Below are 15,298 nucleotides of genomic sequence, written 5' to 3'. Positions count from 1 at the left end.
TGACTATGTGATATTTTGAAAGAAGCTCAGTTTACAGAAGAAATCTCCAGAACACTTAATTAATTTAAAATTGATCAGGACTAAATTAGAAATAAGCAATCCTACGCTCATAAAAGAGAAAACAAGAAGAGTGTCATTTCAAATTGCTTCAAATAGAAGGAATGTGAATTTTCATTTGCCCTGGAGGCTAATATAATGGAGCAGAAATGAAGTCAGCTTGAGCTTTTCTGTTCTACAGATTCACACTTCTTTATGAAAGATAGCAAACTGAATAAGAATGCAGTGACCAAAGGAGACAAAAGAGGTTGGCAGTATCAAAACTTTATATCATTAGACTTGGAAATTTTGAAAACTTTTGATTAGGAAAGAAAGCATTTTAAAAAAAATTCACTTACTTAGTCAGGGGGACTGTGCCTGTCCCTGAGCTTGAGATTTTCATATCTCTTATTTATTTCCTCCAAGAACTTGTGAGAAAGGTATTTGTCATCCCATGTTACAGATCAGGAAGCCAAAGGCTATCATGAAGAAGTTTAGTAACTTCACCAAGGTCTCATATATATGAGTAGCAGAACCAAAATTTGCACATAGCTTGACTCTTTCTTCCTTAAAAGCCCATCTTGAATCCAATTTGTCACACTGTGTAAAGTTGACATATAGATTCCCCTTCATGGATCACAGCACTGTCATGGTGAAGGGGCTTGTACAACTCAGTGAAGCTATGAAGCTGTGCCATACAGGGCCACCTAAGACAGATGGATCACAGTGAAGAATTTGATAAAACGTGGTCCACTGGAGAGGGAAATGACAACCCACTCCAAAATTCTTGCCTGGAGAACACTATAGACAGTATGAAAAGGCTAAAAGATATAACACCAGAAGATGAGCCTCCCAGGTAAGAAGCTGTCCAATATGGGTAAGAAGCTTCCCAATACTAGCAAAGAGCAGATGGCAATTACTAGTAGCTCTAGTAAGAATGAAATAGCTGGGTCAAAGCAGAAACGACACTCAGTTGTGGATGCGTCTAGTGGTGAAAGAAAAGTCTGTAAAGAATACTGCATACGAACCTGGAATGTTAGATTCATGAACCAAGGTAAACTGGACATGGTCAAACAGGAGATGGCAAGAGTGAACATCGACATCTTAGGAATCAGTGAACTAAAATGACAGGAATGAAAGTGAAAGAAAGTGATGAGGGGCTTCCCTGGTGGCTGCAATGCGGGAGACTGGGGTTCAGTCTCTGGGTCAGGAAGATTGCCTGGAAAAAGGAATGGCTACCCACTCACTCCAGTATTCTTTCCTAGAGAATTCCATGGACACAGGACCCTGGCAGGCTACAGAATGGGAGAATTTAATTCAGATGACCATGATATCTACTACTGTGGGTGAGAATCCTTTAGAAAAAATGGAGTAGCCTCATAGTCAACAAAAAAAAGTCCAAAAGGCAGTACTTGGTACCTGGATGCAATCTCAAAAATGATAGAATAATCTCAGTTCAGTTCCAAGGCAAAGCATTCAATATCACAGTAACCCAAGTCTATGTCCCAACCACTGACATGGAAGAAGCTAAAGCTGACCAGTTATGAAGACCTACAAAACCTTCTAGAATTAACATCAAAAAAGATATCCTTTTCATCTTAGGGGATTGGAATGCATAAGTAGGAAGTCAAGACTTACCTGGAGTAACAGGCAAGTTTGGCCTTGGAGTACAAAATGAAGCAGGGCAAAGGCTAACAGAATTTTGCCAAGAGAACACACGGGTCATAGCAAATGCTCTTTTCCAACAACTCAAGAGATGACTCCACATATGAACATAACCCAGATGGTCAATAACAAAATCAGATTGTTTATATTCTTTGCAGCCAAAGATGGAGACACTCTATACTTAATGGAGACACTTATACACTCAGCAAAAACAAGACCGGTTACTGACTGTGGCTCAGATCAGCAAAATTCAGGCTCAAATTGAAGAAAATAGGGGAAACCACTAGACCATTCAAGTATGACCTAAATCAAATCCCTTATGATTATATGGTGGATGACAAATATAGTCAAGTGTTTAGATCTGGTAGACAGAATGCCTGAAGACCTAAGGATGGTGGTTCCTAACATTGTATAGTAGGCATTGACTAAAACCATCCCAAAGAAAAAGAAATGCAAAAAGGCAAAGTGGTTGTCTGAGGAGGCTTTACAAAGAGCTGAGGAAAGAAGAGAAAAGAAGGGCAAGGGAGAAAGAGAAAGATATACCCAACTGAATACAGAGTTCCAGAGAATAGCAAGGAGAGATAAGAAGGCATTCTTCCATGAACAATGCAAAGAAATAGAGGAAAACAATAAAATGGGAAAGATTAGAGATCTCTTCAAGAAATTTGGTATCAAGGGAACAATTCATGCAAGGATGGGCACGAGAAAGGACATAAACAGCAAGTAGACCTAACAGAAGTAGAAGAGATTAAGAAGAGGTAGCAAAAATACACAGAAGAACTATACAAAAAAGGTCTTAATAACCCAAATAACCAATGGTGTGGTCACTCACCTAGAGCTGGACATTCTGGAGTATGAAGTCAAGTGGGCCTTAGAAAGCATTGCTACAAAGAAAGTTAGTGGAGGTGACAGAATTCCAGCTGAACTATTTAAAATATTAAAAGATGATGCTGTTAAAGTGCTGCACTCAATATATCAGCAAATTTAGAAAACTCAGCAGTGGCCACAGGACTGGAAAAGGTCATCTTTCGTTCCAATTCCACAGAAGGGCAATGCCAAAGAATATTCAAACTAATGTACAATTGTGCTCTTTTCACATGCTAACAAGGTTATGTTCAAAATCCTTCAAGCTAGGCTTTAGCAATATGTGAAGCAAGAAATTCCAGAGGTACAAGCTGGATTTTCAAAGGGCAGAGGAACCAGAGATCAAATTGCCAAAACATCCATTTTACCATAGAGAAAGCAAGGGAATTCCAGAAAAACAACTACTTCCGCTTCATTGACTATGTTAAAGCCTTTGACTATATGGATCACTACAACTACAAACTGTGGAAAATTCTTCAAGAGATGGGAATGCCAGACCACCTGACCTGCCTCCTAAGAAATCTGTATGCAGGTCAAGAAGGAACAGTTAGAACCAGAACAACAGACTGGTTCAATAGACTGGTTCAACATTGGGAAAGGAGTACGTCAAGGCTGTATACTGTCATTCTGCTTATTTAACTTATATGCAGAGTACATCATGCAAAATGTCATGCTGGATGAATCACAAGCTGGAATCAAGATTGCCTGGACAAATATCAATAATCTCAGATATGCAGATGATACCACTGTAATGGCAGAAAGTGAAAAGGAACTAAAGAGCTTCTTGATGAGGGTGAAAGAGGAGAGTGAAAAAGCTGGCTTGAAACTCAACATTTAAAAAACTAAGATCATAGATCAAGTCCCATCATTTCATGGCAAATAGAAGGGGAAAAAAGCTGAAGCAGGGACAGATTTTACTTTCCTGGGCTCCAAAATCACTGGGGACAGTGACTACAGCCATAAAATTTAAAGATGCTTGCTCCTTGGAAGAAAAGCTATGACAAACCTAGACAGCATATTAAAAAGCAGAGACATCACTTTGCAAACAAAGGTCTGTATAGTCAAAGCTATGGTTTTTTCAGTAGTCATGTATGCATGTGAGACCTGGACCATAAAGAATGCTGAGCATCAAAGAATTGATGCTTTTGAATTGTGCTGGAGAAGATTCTTGAGAGTCCCTTGGACTGCAAGGAGATTAAACCAGTCAATCCTAAAGGAAATCAACCCTGAATATTTAATGGAAGGACTGATGCTGAAGCTGAAGCTCTAATACTTTGGCCACCCAATGTGAGAAGCCAGCTCATTGGATAAGACCTTGATCCTGGAAAATACTGAAGGCAAAAGAAGGGGGCAACAGAGGATGAGATGGTTAGATAGCATCACTGACTCAATGGATATGAATTTGAGCATACTCTGGCAGATAGTGGAGGACAGAGGAGCCTGGTGTGCTGCAGCTCATGGCGTCATAAAGAGTTGGACATGACTTAGTGACTGAGTAAGAACAAGGTTCTCAAAATTCATAGTTGGAAAAATAACCTCTGTCATTCCTGTTACAATGGAGTCTTCATCTCCCTTTTTGTTTAGGAATTTTATTAATGCTCTCTACAGCTACAACAAAAGGGCTGACTCCACCTGGCCAAGGGAAGACTCCTGAAGGCCAACTTGGTACAACTCGAGGCTAAATGGAAATCCTCCCAAATGTATGACTGCCTTCTAATTGGGAATATTCTACAGGAACCTATTGAAAACAGTGATCTTATTAACAATACCAGTGATTTAATAAAAAGGAAAGACCATTGAATGAGGTATTGAAAGCGTTGGGAATCTGGACATGACTTTGACATTTATCCATTGTGGAACCACAGGAAAAATATTTATTTTCACTAAGCTTGTGACGAGAATAATACCAGTCCTTCCTATCCTAGTGACTCAGACAGTAAAGAATTTGTCTGCAATGAAGGAGACCTGGGTTCAAACCCTCGGCCGGGAAGATCACCCGGAGAAGGGAATGGCTACCCACTCCATAATGTTGCCTGGAGAATTCCATGGACAGAGGAGACTGGTGGGCAACAGTCCATAGGGTTGCAAAGAGTTGGACATGACTGACTAACACTCTTACTAACTCACAAGATGATTAAGGAGAGCATATGAAACGGGGCACAACTCAAAACACTGAAGTGCTACATAACTAGGAGGTAAGATAATTTTACGGAGGTATTACTGATGAAGGCAGAGGACGACTGAGTAGAAAAGAGACCTGGTATCTTGCTATCTAGATATACTCCAAACACCCTCTCTCCATCACTTATTTCTTTTCTTCTACAATAATTACTGAGCAACTCTGCCAGGCATTTTGTTAGATGCTGGGAATATAACAATGTCAACAGATTTTGCCTACAGTCATAAAAGAAGGAAATGCTCAATTTAAGTCAGAGGTTACTGAAAATAAAGATTTAGATTGGTTTCTTCCTCATCCCAAATCACAGACCCCCAAATTTCTGTCAGTGAACTCCTGTTTGAAATCCCCCTGTTTTAGACCATTGAAGTTCACGTTTGCTCTCTAGATTCCTGGAGCTATGTGGCATAGTAATAGCACTCAGATAAGTGTAACATTGTTAAATGAGAGTGCTCATTATTAAGGGAATCTTGGTAAGTCATGTAAGATTACAGTTTGAGAAAATTTTCCATATTTTTCATTTAGTTCTTGGAGAAAGAAATTTTTCAGGACTTGAAAGTGAATGACGTTAGCAGAAAATGTAAAGACTGGTTGGGTGAGATTTCAGAAATATATGGCAGGTTTTTAAACGGAAGCCAGGAATCATATCCTGAAAGGAGAACCTAAAGGAATAAAAGTGAGGTTGTCTGAAAAAACTTGGTGAAAGTCTTTAGTTTGTTTCCTTATGACTTTTCTCTTGATTATTAAAACATTATGATCATTTGGGGGTAAAAAAGAAGAGTGAAAAAAAATGTGTTACTCTCTTGCCGTGACCACCAATAATCCTGATGTATGAGGTACAGGTTCATTTATTTATTATGACTTGGAATTTGTTTCCTGTTGCATCCTTAAACTTGTATGCTGCTGCTGCTAAGTCGCTTCAGTCGTGTCCGACTCTGTGTGATCCTATAGACAGCAGCCCACCAGGCTCCCTCATCCCTGGGATTCTCCAGGCAAGAACACTGGAGTGGGTTGCCATGTCCTTCTCCAATGCATGAAAGTGAAAAGTGAAAGTGAAGTCGCTCAGTTGTGTCCGACTCTTAGAAACCCCATGGACTGCAGCCTACCAGGCTCCTCCATCCATGGGATGTTCCAGGCAAGAGTACTGGAGTGGGGTGCCATTGCCTTCTCCGTAAACTTGTATCAGATCAGATCAGATCAGTGGCTCAGTCGTGTCCGACTCTTTGCGACCCCATGAATCGCAGCACGCCAGGCCTCCCTGTCCATCACCAACTCCCAGAGTTCACTGAGACTGTCCATCACCAACTCCCAGAGTTCACTGAGACTCACGTCCATCGAGTCAGTGATGCCATCCAGCCATCTCATCCTCTGTTGTCCCCTTCTCCTCCTGCCCCCAATCCCTCCCAGCATCAGAGTCTTTTCCAATGAGTCAACTCTTCGCATGAGGTGGCCAAAGTACTGGAGTTTCAGCTTCAGCATCATTCCTTCCAAAGAAATCCCAGGGCTGATCTCCTTCAGAATAAAGCATTACTAAATAATATTTTAAAACATCAAAAATTTTACTGTGATGTGAAACACACAAAACTGACCATCTTAACCATTTTTAAGTGTACATTTCAGTAGTGTTAAGTGTATTCAAATTTATTTGCACAAACTCTAGACCTTTTTCATTTTGCAAAACTTGAAACTCTGTACCATTCAACAACTTCTCATTTCCCTCTTCCATCAGCCCCTGGCAACCACCATTTTACTTTCTCTTTCTTTGAATTTGACTACTTTAGATACCTCATAGTGGAATTGAAAGTGCTACTTTAAATAGCTGTTAATATTCCATCACATGAATGTACCATGCTTTGTTTAACAACTGCCTTATAGCTGCTCTTTAAACTTATTGTAATAAATAATCATAATGGGGCAAGAATATCCTTGCTCATAAGTCTTTGACTACATGCTGATCATTTTCTCAGAAGTCTGATTATCAGATTAAAAGGCATGGACATTTTTCATAAATGACTTTTTTTTCATTTTTACATATTCATTTCATTTCATTTTCATTACATTTCATTTTTACATTTTCTAACTGTTGAGACATATATTTTGCACATTAGGTTTGTAAATGTTTAAGATTCTTCATGGAAAATTACTTTCTAGAAACATTTGACCAATTTGCTCCCACCAGCAGAGGATGAAGGTCATTGTCTAAGAGTATTCATTAACAGCTTCTGAGTATTAGCAGTTTAAAAAAATGCCACTATTTTTAGATTAAAAATGGAATAAAAAATAGAATTTTATTTGAATTTATGCATGTGTGTTAGATAAGTCCAACACTTTGTGATCCTATAGACTGTAGCCTTCCAGGCTCCTCTGTCCATAGGATTCTCTGGGCAAGAATACTGGAGTGGGTTCCCATCTCTACTCCAGGCGATTTCCCCACGCAGGGATGGAACCCACTGTCTCTTAAATCTCCTGCATTGCCAGGTGGGTTCTTTAGAACTAGTGCCATCTGGGAAGCCTATTTGAATTTATAGTTCTTTCATTAAAAGTAAGATTAACAGTATTTCATTTTGGATCATATAACTTCCCTTTTTCATGTATAAATTAATTTTTCCTTAGTTTTCCATCTTTTTTCTAAAGCCCCCCCTCCCCCATTTATAACATTACAAAATTACTTTTAGAAAACAAAGAAAACTATAAAAAAGAAAATACACTCCGTGGTGAAAGACTAAATGGGGGTTTAACGATCTTCTTCTGATCCTTAGGGCCATGCAGACTTCTTTAAAAAACCAAAGTACTCAGTTTTCCACTGGTGGTGGAAGGGGCACTGGGTATTCTGACTGTCTCTTTGTTGACAAAACCGGGTGCCAGTTGACAGGACATAAATCAGCAAATCCTGACTGGCAACAACTCGAAACTAGCAGGACAAGCTGTTAAGAAGTTGCAAACTTAAGATACTAAGGAGAACCTGGGAGCACGACTGGGCAGAAGGGATTCAGGACAGGACCAGAGGGAAAACCTAGTAAGTTCCGAGTTTCACTAACTCCTGCGATCCGCTTTCAACAACTCGAAACTCTAAGAAAACAAAAATCTAGCCTGCAAAACTGCCTCCTAAATTGCCTGCTACTCTGACATCTCCTTTTTGTAGGATCAGGCCTAAACAACGCACCCCGATCCGATTCTCGGGCTGGATGACTCAACGCGTGAAGGCACTCCCTGCAAGCTGTAACAGATCTGACAACTCGTCAGGCGTAGAAAGACCACCTCCAACTTGTGACTCACACTGCTTTCATTAACACCCCGGGCGCCATCCTTACGGATTATCAGTCCCCGCACGTTAACTGCGGAAGGGCGCTAGGAGTTCATTTATTCATTCAGTAGACTTGCGTTGCAACTCCCTCCCGCCTTTGGGTCTGGGAGGGGAGGAGAAGAGGAAGTGACCAGAGCCGACGGAAGGACGCCGCGCGGGCGGCGGGCGGCGGGCGGGTTCCCGGGGAGGGGCGCGCGGAGGGGACGCGAGGAGCGGATGCAGGGCGGGGGAGGCCCGCGGTCGAACGCTACCTGGGGGCGAGCGGGTGAGGTTTTGGCCCTCCGGGCTGACAGCCTGCAGGTAGAAATAGCGGACCGGCAGAACGACGCCCGCCTGCAGCCCGGGGCCCCACACCAGGCTCCGCGGCGCGCTGAGCGGCGCTTCCGGGGCCCCCGAGGCCACTAGCAGAGCGAGCTGCAGCGCCAGCAGCCGGGCCCGCGGCAGACGGCGCATGGTCTCTGGGCCACGGCGCCCAGCTAGGCGGCGGCGGCGGGGTGGTGCCGGGCGCGCGGCTGGCCGGAGCGGGGCCCACCCCGGGGCGGGCTTCGCTCCACCGCCCGCGGCTCCGCCCCCGGTTCCCACCCGGCCGGAAGGCGAGGGCTAGCCCCTCGCAGAGGGACCCGGCGCGGCTGCGCGGCCGCAATGGACTCCGCTCTCCAGCTCCAGGCCCAGCAACCGGCGGCGCGGGTCTGAGGACCAGGGCGGAGGGGGCGCTGCTGAGACCAGCGTGCTTGAGGCTGTGCCCCGCCGCCGCTTCTGCTGCTGGAGTTTGGCAACTCTTCAGAGGAAACTGTTCTTTTTAAAGGACGCACAGGGTGATTGCTGTAGAGAAAAGGCCCAGTGGCGAAGAGCTTACGCGAACGCCTTCAAACAACGAATTTCACTGGGTTTAAAAGACGCAGAGCAAAATGTCATTCCCCTGATTCCGTCCAAGGCTAACTCTCCCAGCCCTTCCGTTCACTAAACAGCACCCATCAAACTGTATTACCTGTCTTGTTTTCTGCTCAGCAGTCTCCCTCACTGGACTGTAACTCCCTCCAGTCTCCCAAATCCCCTAAACCCTATACTTCCCTTCTTTCAACAAGTGTTTGTTCAACCTTCACTGAGTTGGGGCCAAGCCTCAAGCGAGGAACCAAGAGTTGCGCTCAGTAGTAGGAATCAGATTTGAGGCTGGTGGGTGAGCATCACCTCAGAGTCAGAAACTGCTGTCCCCTGTAACCCATGGGGGTTGGTTGGTCTTGAATGCTCCTCGCTCCTCAAATGCTGGAAGTTGCATATGGGGAAAGACTGGCAAGGACTCTGGTAGCGGGGAAGTCAATGTCTTTCTCTTCCCACCATTTTGATCTAGGCAACAGTAAGTTTCAGTGTCCCGAAGAGAGATCTTAGTTTCCTGCACAGGAAATGAACCAGGGTAACCTAGATGAAAAACAGAAATCCTAGCTACTAGACCCACTCCAGTACTCTTGCCTGGAAAATCCCATGGACGGAGGAGCCTGGTGGGCTGCAGTCCATGGGGTCGCTAAGTCGGGCACGACTGAGCGACTTCACTTTCACTTTTCACTTTCATGCATTGGAGAAGGACATGGCAACCCACTCCAGTGTTCTTGCCTGGAGAATCCCAGGGACAGAGGAGCCTGGTGGGCTGCTCCTCCGCACAGAGTCGGACACGACTGAAGTGACTTAGCAGCAGCAGCTACTAGACCACCAGGTAGAAATAGACTTAAGTGCTCGTGCTCATAGAGGTAGAAAGGACAGAGGACCCATCCCCCCACCTCCCAGCACCTACTGGACTTCCTGTTAGGTGAGAATGATAAACCTCCTACTTAATTTAGTGAAGTCACTCAGTCGTGAGGGATTCTTTGCGACACCATGAACTGTAACCTGCCAGGCTCCACCGTCCATGGGATTTTCCAGGCAAGAATACTGGAGTGGGTTGCCATTTCCTTCTCCAGGGGAATCTTCCCAACCCAGGGATCGAACCCTGTTGTCCCGCACTGCAGGCAGACTCTTTACTATCTGAGACACCAGGGAAGCCCAAGAGCTAGAAGCTAAAAGCAAAGTGGCTCTTACCCTAATCTGAAAGTTTCAAGGAGGTAAAAACTAAAAAAGGTACAAAGTTTATTATTAAAGACACAGCACTACAAGTGGGAGAGCACACAGAGAAGCAGTTTATTTAAGTCAGAAACTAGGCAGAAATATACACCCGAAGATAAAAGGTATGGGCATCGTCTCTAATGAGTAAACAGGTAAAGTAAATCACACATATAGGACAGTCCTTCTGGGTCTTTGTTGTTTAGTCTCTAAGTCTGAATTTCTGCAACCCCATGGGCTGCAGCGCATCAGGCTTCCCTGTCTTCACTGTCTCCTGGAGTTTGCTCAAACTCATGTCCATTGAGTCAATGATGCCATCCAACCATCTCATCCTCTGTCACCCTGTTCTCCTCCTGAGCTCAATCTTGCCCATCATCAGGGTCTTTTTCAATGAGTTGGTTCTTTGCATCAGGAGGCCGAAGTATTGTAGCTTCAGCTTCAGCATCAGTCCTTCCGATGAATATTCAGGGTTGATTTCCTTTAGGATTGACTGGTTTGATTTCTATGCAGTCCAAAGAACTCTCAAGTTTCTTCTCCAGCACCACAGTTTGAAAGCATCAATTCTTTGGCGCTCAGCCTTCTTTATGGTCCAGTTCTCACATCTGTACATGACTACTGGAAAAATTATAGCTTTGACTATGGACCTCTTTTGAAGCACTATCTCTGCTTTTTAACACGCTGTCTGGGTTGGTCATAGCTTTTCTTCCAAGGAGCAAGAATCTTTTAATTTCATGGCTGCAGTCAAAATCCCCAGTGATTTTGTAGTCCAAGAAAATAAAGTCTGTCACTGTTTCTATTTTTTCTCCATCTATTTGCCATGAAGTGACAGGGAGACCTGATATGCTACAGTCCATGGTGTCACAAAGAGTCGGACACCAATGAGCGACTGAACTGAACTGATGGGACTGGATGCCATGATCTTAGTCTTTTGAATGTTGAGTGTTAAGCAAGCTTTTCACTCTCCTCTTTCACCTTCATCAAGAAGCCCTTTAGTTCCTCTTCACTTTCTGCATTACAGTGGTATTATCTGCATATCTGAGGTTGTTGATATTTCTCCTGGCAAACTTGATTCCAGCTTGTGATTCTTCTAACCTGACATTTTGCATGATGTACTCTACATACAAGTTAAACAAACAGGGTGACAATATACAGCCTTGACGTACTCCTTTCCAGATTTGGAACCAGTCCATTGTTCCATGTCCGGTTCTAACTGTTGCTTCTTGACCTGCATGCACACAGGTTTCTCAGGGTCTTGGTTTACTTTTGGCCAATTATCTTGTTTCTTCACTCCTAACTGGTCCTAGAATCCTCCCCAACATGTGTGTTCAACTTTTTACTGAGATGGATCCTACCTCAGAGCCTGTGGGTATGGGTGGGTATGGGGTGGTTCTGCCTCCCTTTTTGACCCCCAAGGAGCCTTCCAGCACATGTGCCGACAGGGAAGTTTTCCTTGACTTCAGGAGTAGGCACCTTATCTATTTATTCTAGGAGCACTCTGCTTTTGCCGTCAGCTTTGTCCTTGGAGTGTCTAGGTGAGAACAAAGCTTTAATTTTACTTCACTTTACAAATCCCAGCTGATTGGCCTAGGGTCCCATCTATCTCCTACCTCAGTTTTATCTATATTGGTTAATTATTTGTTCTTCTTTTATCTGCTTATGGTTTTAATCTATTCAAAGGAAAGAAAGGTCTTCACAGGCTGTGTGAGCCTGGAGAAACTCATGTCCTGGTATGGACACAGGATTTCTGCACTCTGCTGGCAGTTTCTTAAACCAGAGTTGCCAGAATCAGGCCCTGAGAAGCCACCTGTTCATCTCCTGGCTTTAATTGGACTGCTCAGCATTCTTGATATGACCAAGGTTTACCAGGGCAAAATCCTTACCATATTTTTCCCAATTCTCTTGACCTGCTTTAGAAATGCTGAGCAGAGTTTGTAGACAGTGTTCTTTAAATTTTGGAAAGATTTTTAGGAACTGGTGGTAAATCACTGATAAACTGTAGAGCTAAAGTATAGCATTACTTGGCATTACTTTCACTGCTAAATTGTATTTTGTGGGAGTGTCTGCATACTTTAAATGGAAAGCTTCACTCTGCTCTAGCTATCACTTAAAAAGTTGTTTGGAACACATTTTGTTTGCATTCTTTCAAAATATTAAAGTTTTTTTTTTTTTTTTCAGAGAAATAATCTGAGAGTCAGCTGGTACTGGATGATAGTAAAATGTGGCTTAATAAATTATATAACACATGATAACACCTGGTATTTTTCAGAACAGATCAGAGAAGTCATATAATTGTATCTGAACACTTGTTTAGCTGTATTGAATCCCTACCAACCTGTTTTCTTTCTCATCCTAACTCATATCTTAAAAAGTATATTTCTTCACATTATCCAATGCCTTGACTAGATTCTTTATAATAAATCAAATTTCATTCACTCAACAAACACTTATTCAATACCTACTATGTTATAGACATTATACTTTGACTTCAGAGCTCCTGTGGTTCACTGGCCAAAGAGGCAATGGACAAAGACAAAGAGGCAATGTAAATAGTGTTATAGGTGCTAAAATATGGGTGTCAAGGACTGTATAGTGACTAGGATGTTCCTATGTGAGCTTCCCTAGTGGCTCAGTGGTAAAAAAAAAAAAAATATCTGCCTATCAATGCAAGAGACACAGGTTTGATCCCTGGTTGGGAAGATCTCCTGGAGAAGGAAATGGCAACTGACTCCAGTATTCTTGCCTGGAGAATCCCATGGACAGAGGAGCCTGGTGGGCTACAGGCCATGGGGTTGCAAGAGCTGGACACAACTTAGCGACTAAACAACAACAGCATACTTCATATAGAGATGCTAACCCCAGTCCCTCAGAATATTACTGTATTTGGAGATGGGTGGGCCCTAAACCAATCTAACTCTGTTCTAAGAAGAGGAAATGTGGGCACACAGAGACACCAGGAATGCTTGGGTACAGAAGAAAGACTATGTGAGGATGTCATGAGAAGGTAGCCATCTGCAGTCCAAGGAGAGAGGGGTCAGGAGAAATCAAATTTGTCAACATATTGATTGGACGTTAGCCTCCAAAACTGTGAGAAAATAAATTCTGATATCAAAGCAATCAGTTTGTGGAATTTTGCTGTGACAGCCCTAGCAAACAAATACCTCTCCCCCTACCTTCCCATACCCTGCCTCCACCCCCTCAGCCACCCACAAAGGTCTGGAGGGACGATGCAAAATGCTTATCATAGATGTCTAAAGTGAGTTGCATTACAAGAGGTACACTCTAAGTTTAAGGGCTTACCATTTTTAGGGTAGGGGTAATTATATCTGCCCTTTGTCAGTGGGGAGATGTTATCTCATCCCTCTTGTGTTTGATGGCTGCATACACACCCTGAAAAATGGCATGAGTAAACAATTGTCGAGAACTTACATTCTTGGCATACCCAGCAACAAATGTCCAGGTATGTCCAGGCCCCTTGGCAGATTGCCTCTACCAACATAAGTACACTGTATGAGGTCCAGTTAACCCAACCTTGAGAGATGCTTTCTGAAAGAGATGACATCCATGCTGATCATGAAGATGGTCATCTATGCTGATCTATTTTTATCGTGAAGGTCAGATAAGAATCAGCTGCAAGAAGAAGGGGAGAAGGGCATTCCAGGTAGGAAAAGGATTATAGTGTTTACAACTAAAAACCCTAGCTGATCTAATGTATTTTAAATTTTAATAAAGGACAGTATAAATATTTTGAATAACACATGTATACCTGTGGTGGATTCATTTTGATATTTGGCAAAACTAATACAGTTATGTAAAGTTTAAAAATAAAATAAAATAAAAAAAAATAATAAATATTTTGAATAAAATACTGCTCATATTCAAGCTGACAACACTCTCTTGTCCTTGGTAGAAAGATGACTTTGGGTTCCTTTTCTAGAAAAGGTAAAGATTAGTACAAATCTACTCATTTGTTTAGCAGGAATTAACATTTCAACATTAACATATTAATGCACGTCTAACATTTCAACTGGAAAGATCTGCTTATAGTACTATTGGGAAGCAGATGACCCAAACCCAACGCCACTGGGCTTCCTCTTCCTTTATAAATAGGACAACTCTCAGAGAAAAATCCCAGACCACCCTCATTCCTTCTCTCTTATGCAGCTTATGCAGCCAGGAACACTGACTTCCATTGTTGGTTGATTGCTTTTTGATACAAATGGAAGGAGAAGACAGGAGTCATTTTCCAAAACCACTCAAATGGGTGATCTTATTCAATATCCACCAGAAAAATTTGTTTAAATAATTTTGTCCATCCCATTCCCCTTTTTGTATTTTTCTGGAAACTTTCACACTTAAAAACAATCATTTGAGAATGAGAATAAAAGTCAAGTCAAACAATGCATCCATTTAAATCATTTATTTCAACACCAGCATTGTTTTAAATTTGCACCTTGTCTTGTAACATATTTCATACCTGGAGAAGAAGTTTGATAGCAAGTACATAAAAGGATTATTTGACAATATTTTAAACAATAGTGCTTAAGGGTTATTATATGTTTCAGAAACACAGAAATGCCAGTCAAAAAGAGCCTCAAAGTAAAATATTTACATATTTACACTATACATTTAAATTGGATATTCTGAAGCATTATTACTGACAATAAACTCTTAGCAATAAGGCCTCTTTAACCTTCTGGCATTCAATGGACTATATAACTTTTATATAGGTGTGGATTTTCCAATTTGATACCTATCTTCACCGTAAACTTAAGTGGACTTTCACCAACCCTAGGACAGGCACAGGCACCCATGTACTTCCTATACAAAGTAGTTTTTATCACCTTATCATCAGTCAAAACCTTATTAGTAGCTGTTGGAGTTTTATTAATAGCAATGTATTGACAATGTAAGGGTATAAATTGTTTAGAGGAAAGTTTCTGAATATTAATCTCATTGAGCCTTATTTTAAATGGAGTTTACACATAAAATTTATGGTTGTATAAGTCTATTATTTAAATGAACTAGTAATTTACCAGTAATTATTTGCATTGATTCCCTCATTAGTGACTCCATTTATGTGAATAATTACTTTAATGATGATTATGTATTAGAAAGCAAGTTATGAGTATAAAAAATGACTAGTATAAATTACTATAGCTATA

The 15,298-nt window shown here is 41.9% G+C and overlaps 1 protein-coding gene across 1 annotated transcript in view; it reads right to left on the bottom strand.

The window, feature by feature from the left end:
- Positions 1 to 8,714, bottom strand: part of POGLUT3 (protein O-glucosyltransferase 3) — a 33,013-nt gene extending 24,299 nt beyond the window's left edge. The window contains exon 1 of the mRNA XM_025266933.3: positions 8,297 to 8,714. Within this exon, the coding sequence (XP_025122718.3) occupies positions 8,297 to 8,498 (202 nt within the window). The 5' untranslated portion in view covers positions 8,499 to 8,714. The remainder of the gene's footprint in view (positions 1 to 8,296) is intronic.
- Positions 8,715 to 15,298: the final 6,584 nt, after the last annotated feature.

This window comes from Bubalus bubalis, chromosome 16 (assembly GCF_019923935.1).
Source record: "Bubalus bubalis isolate 160015118507 breed Murrah chromosome 16, NDDB_SH_1, whole genome shotgun sequence".
NCBI lineage: Eukaryota > Metazoa > Chordata > Mammalia > Artiodactyla > Bovidae > Bubalus > Bubalus bubalis.
This window is presented reverse-complemented; position numbering and strand designations above follow the sequence as displayed.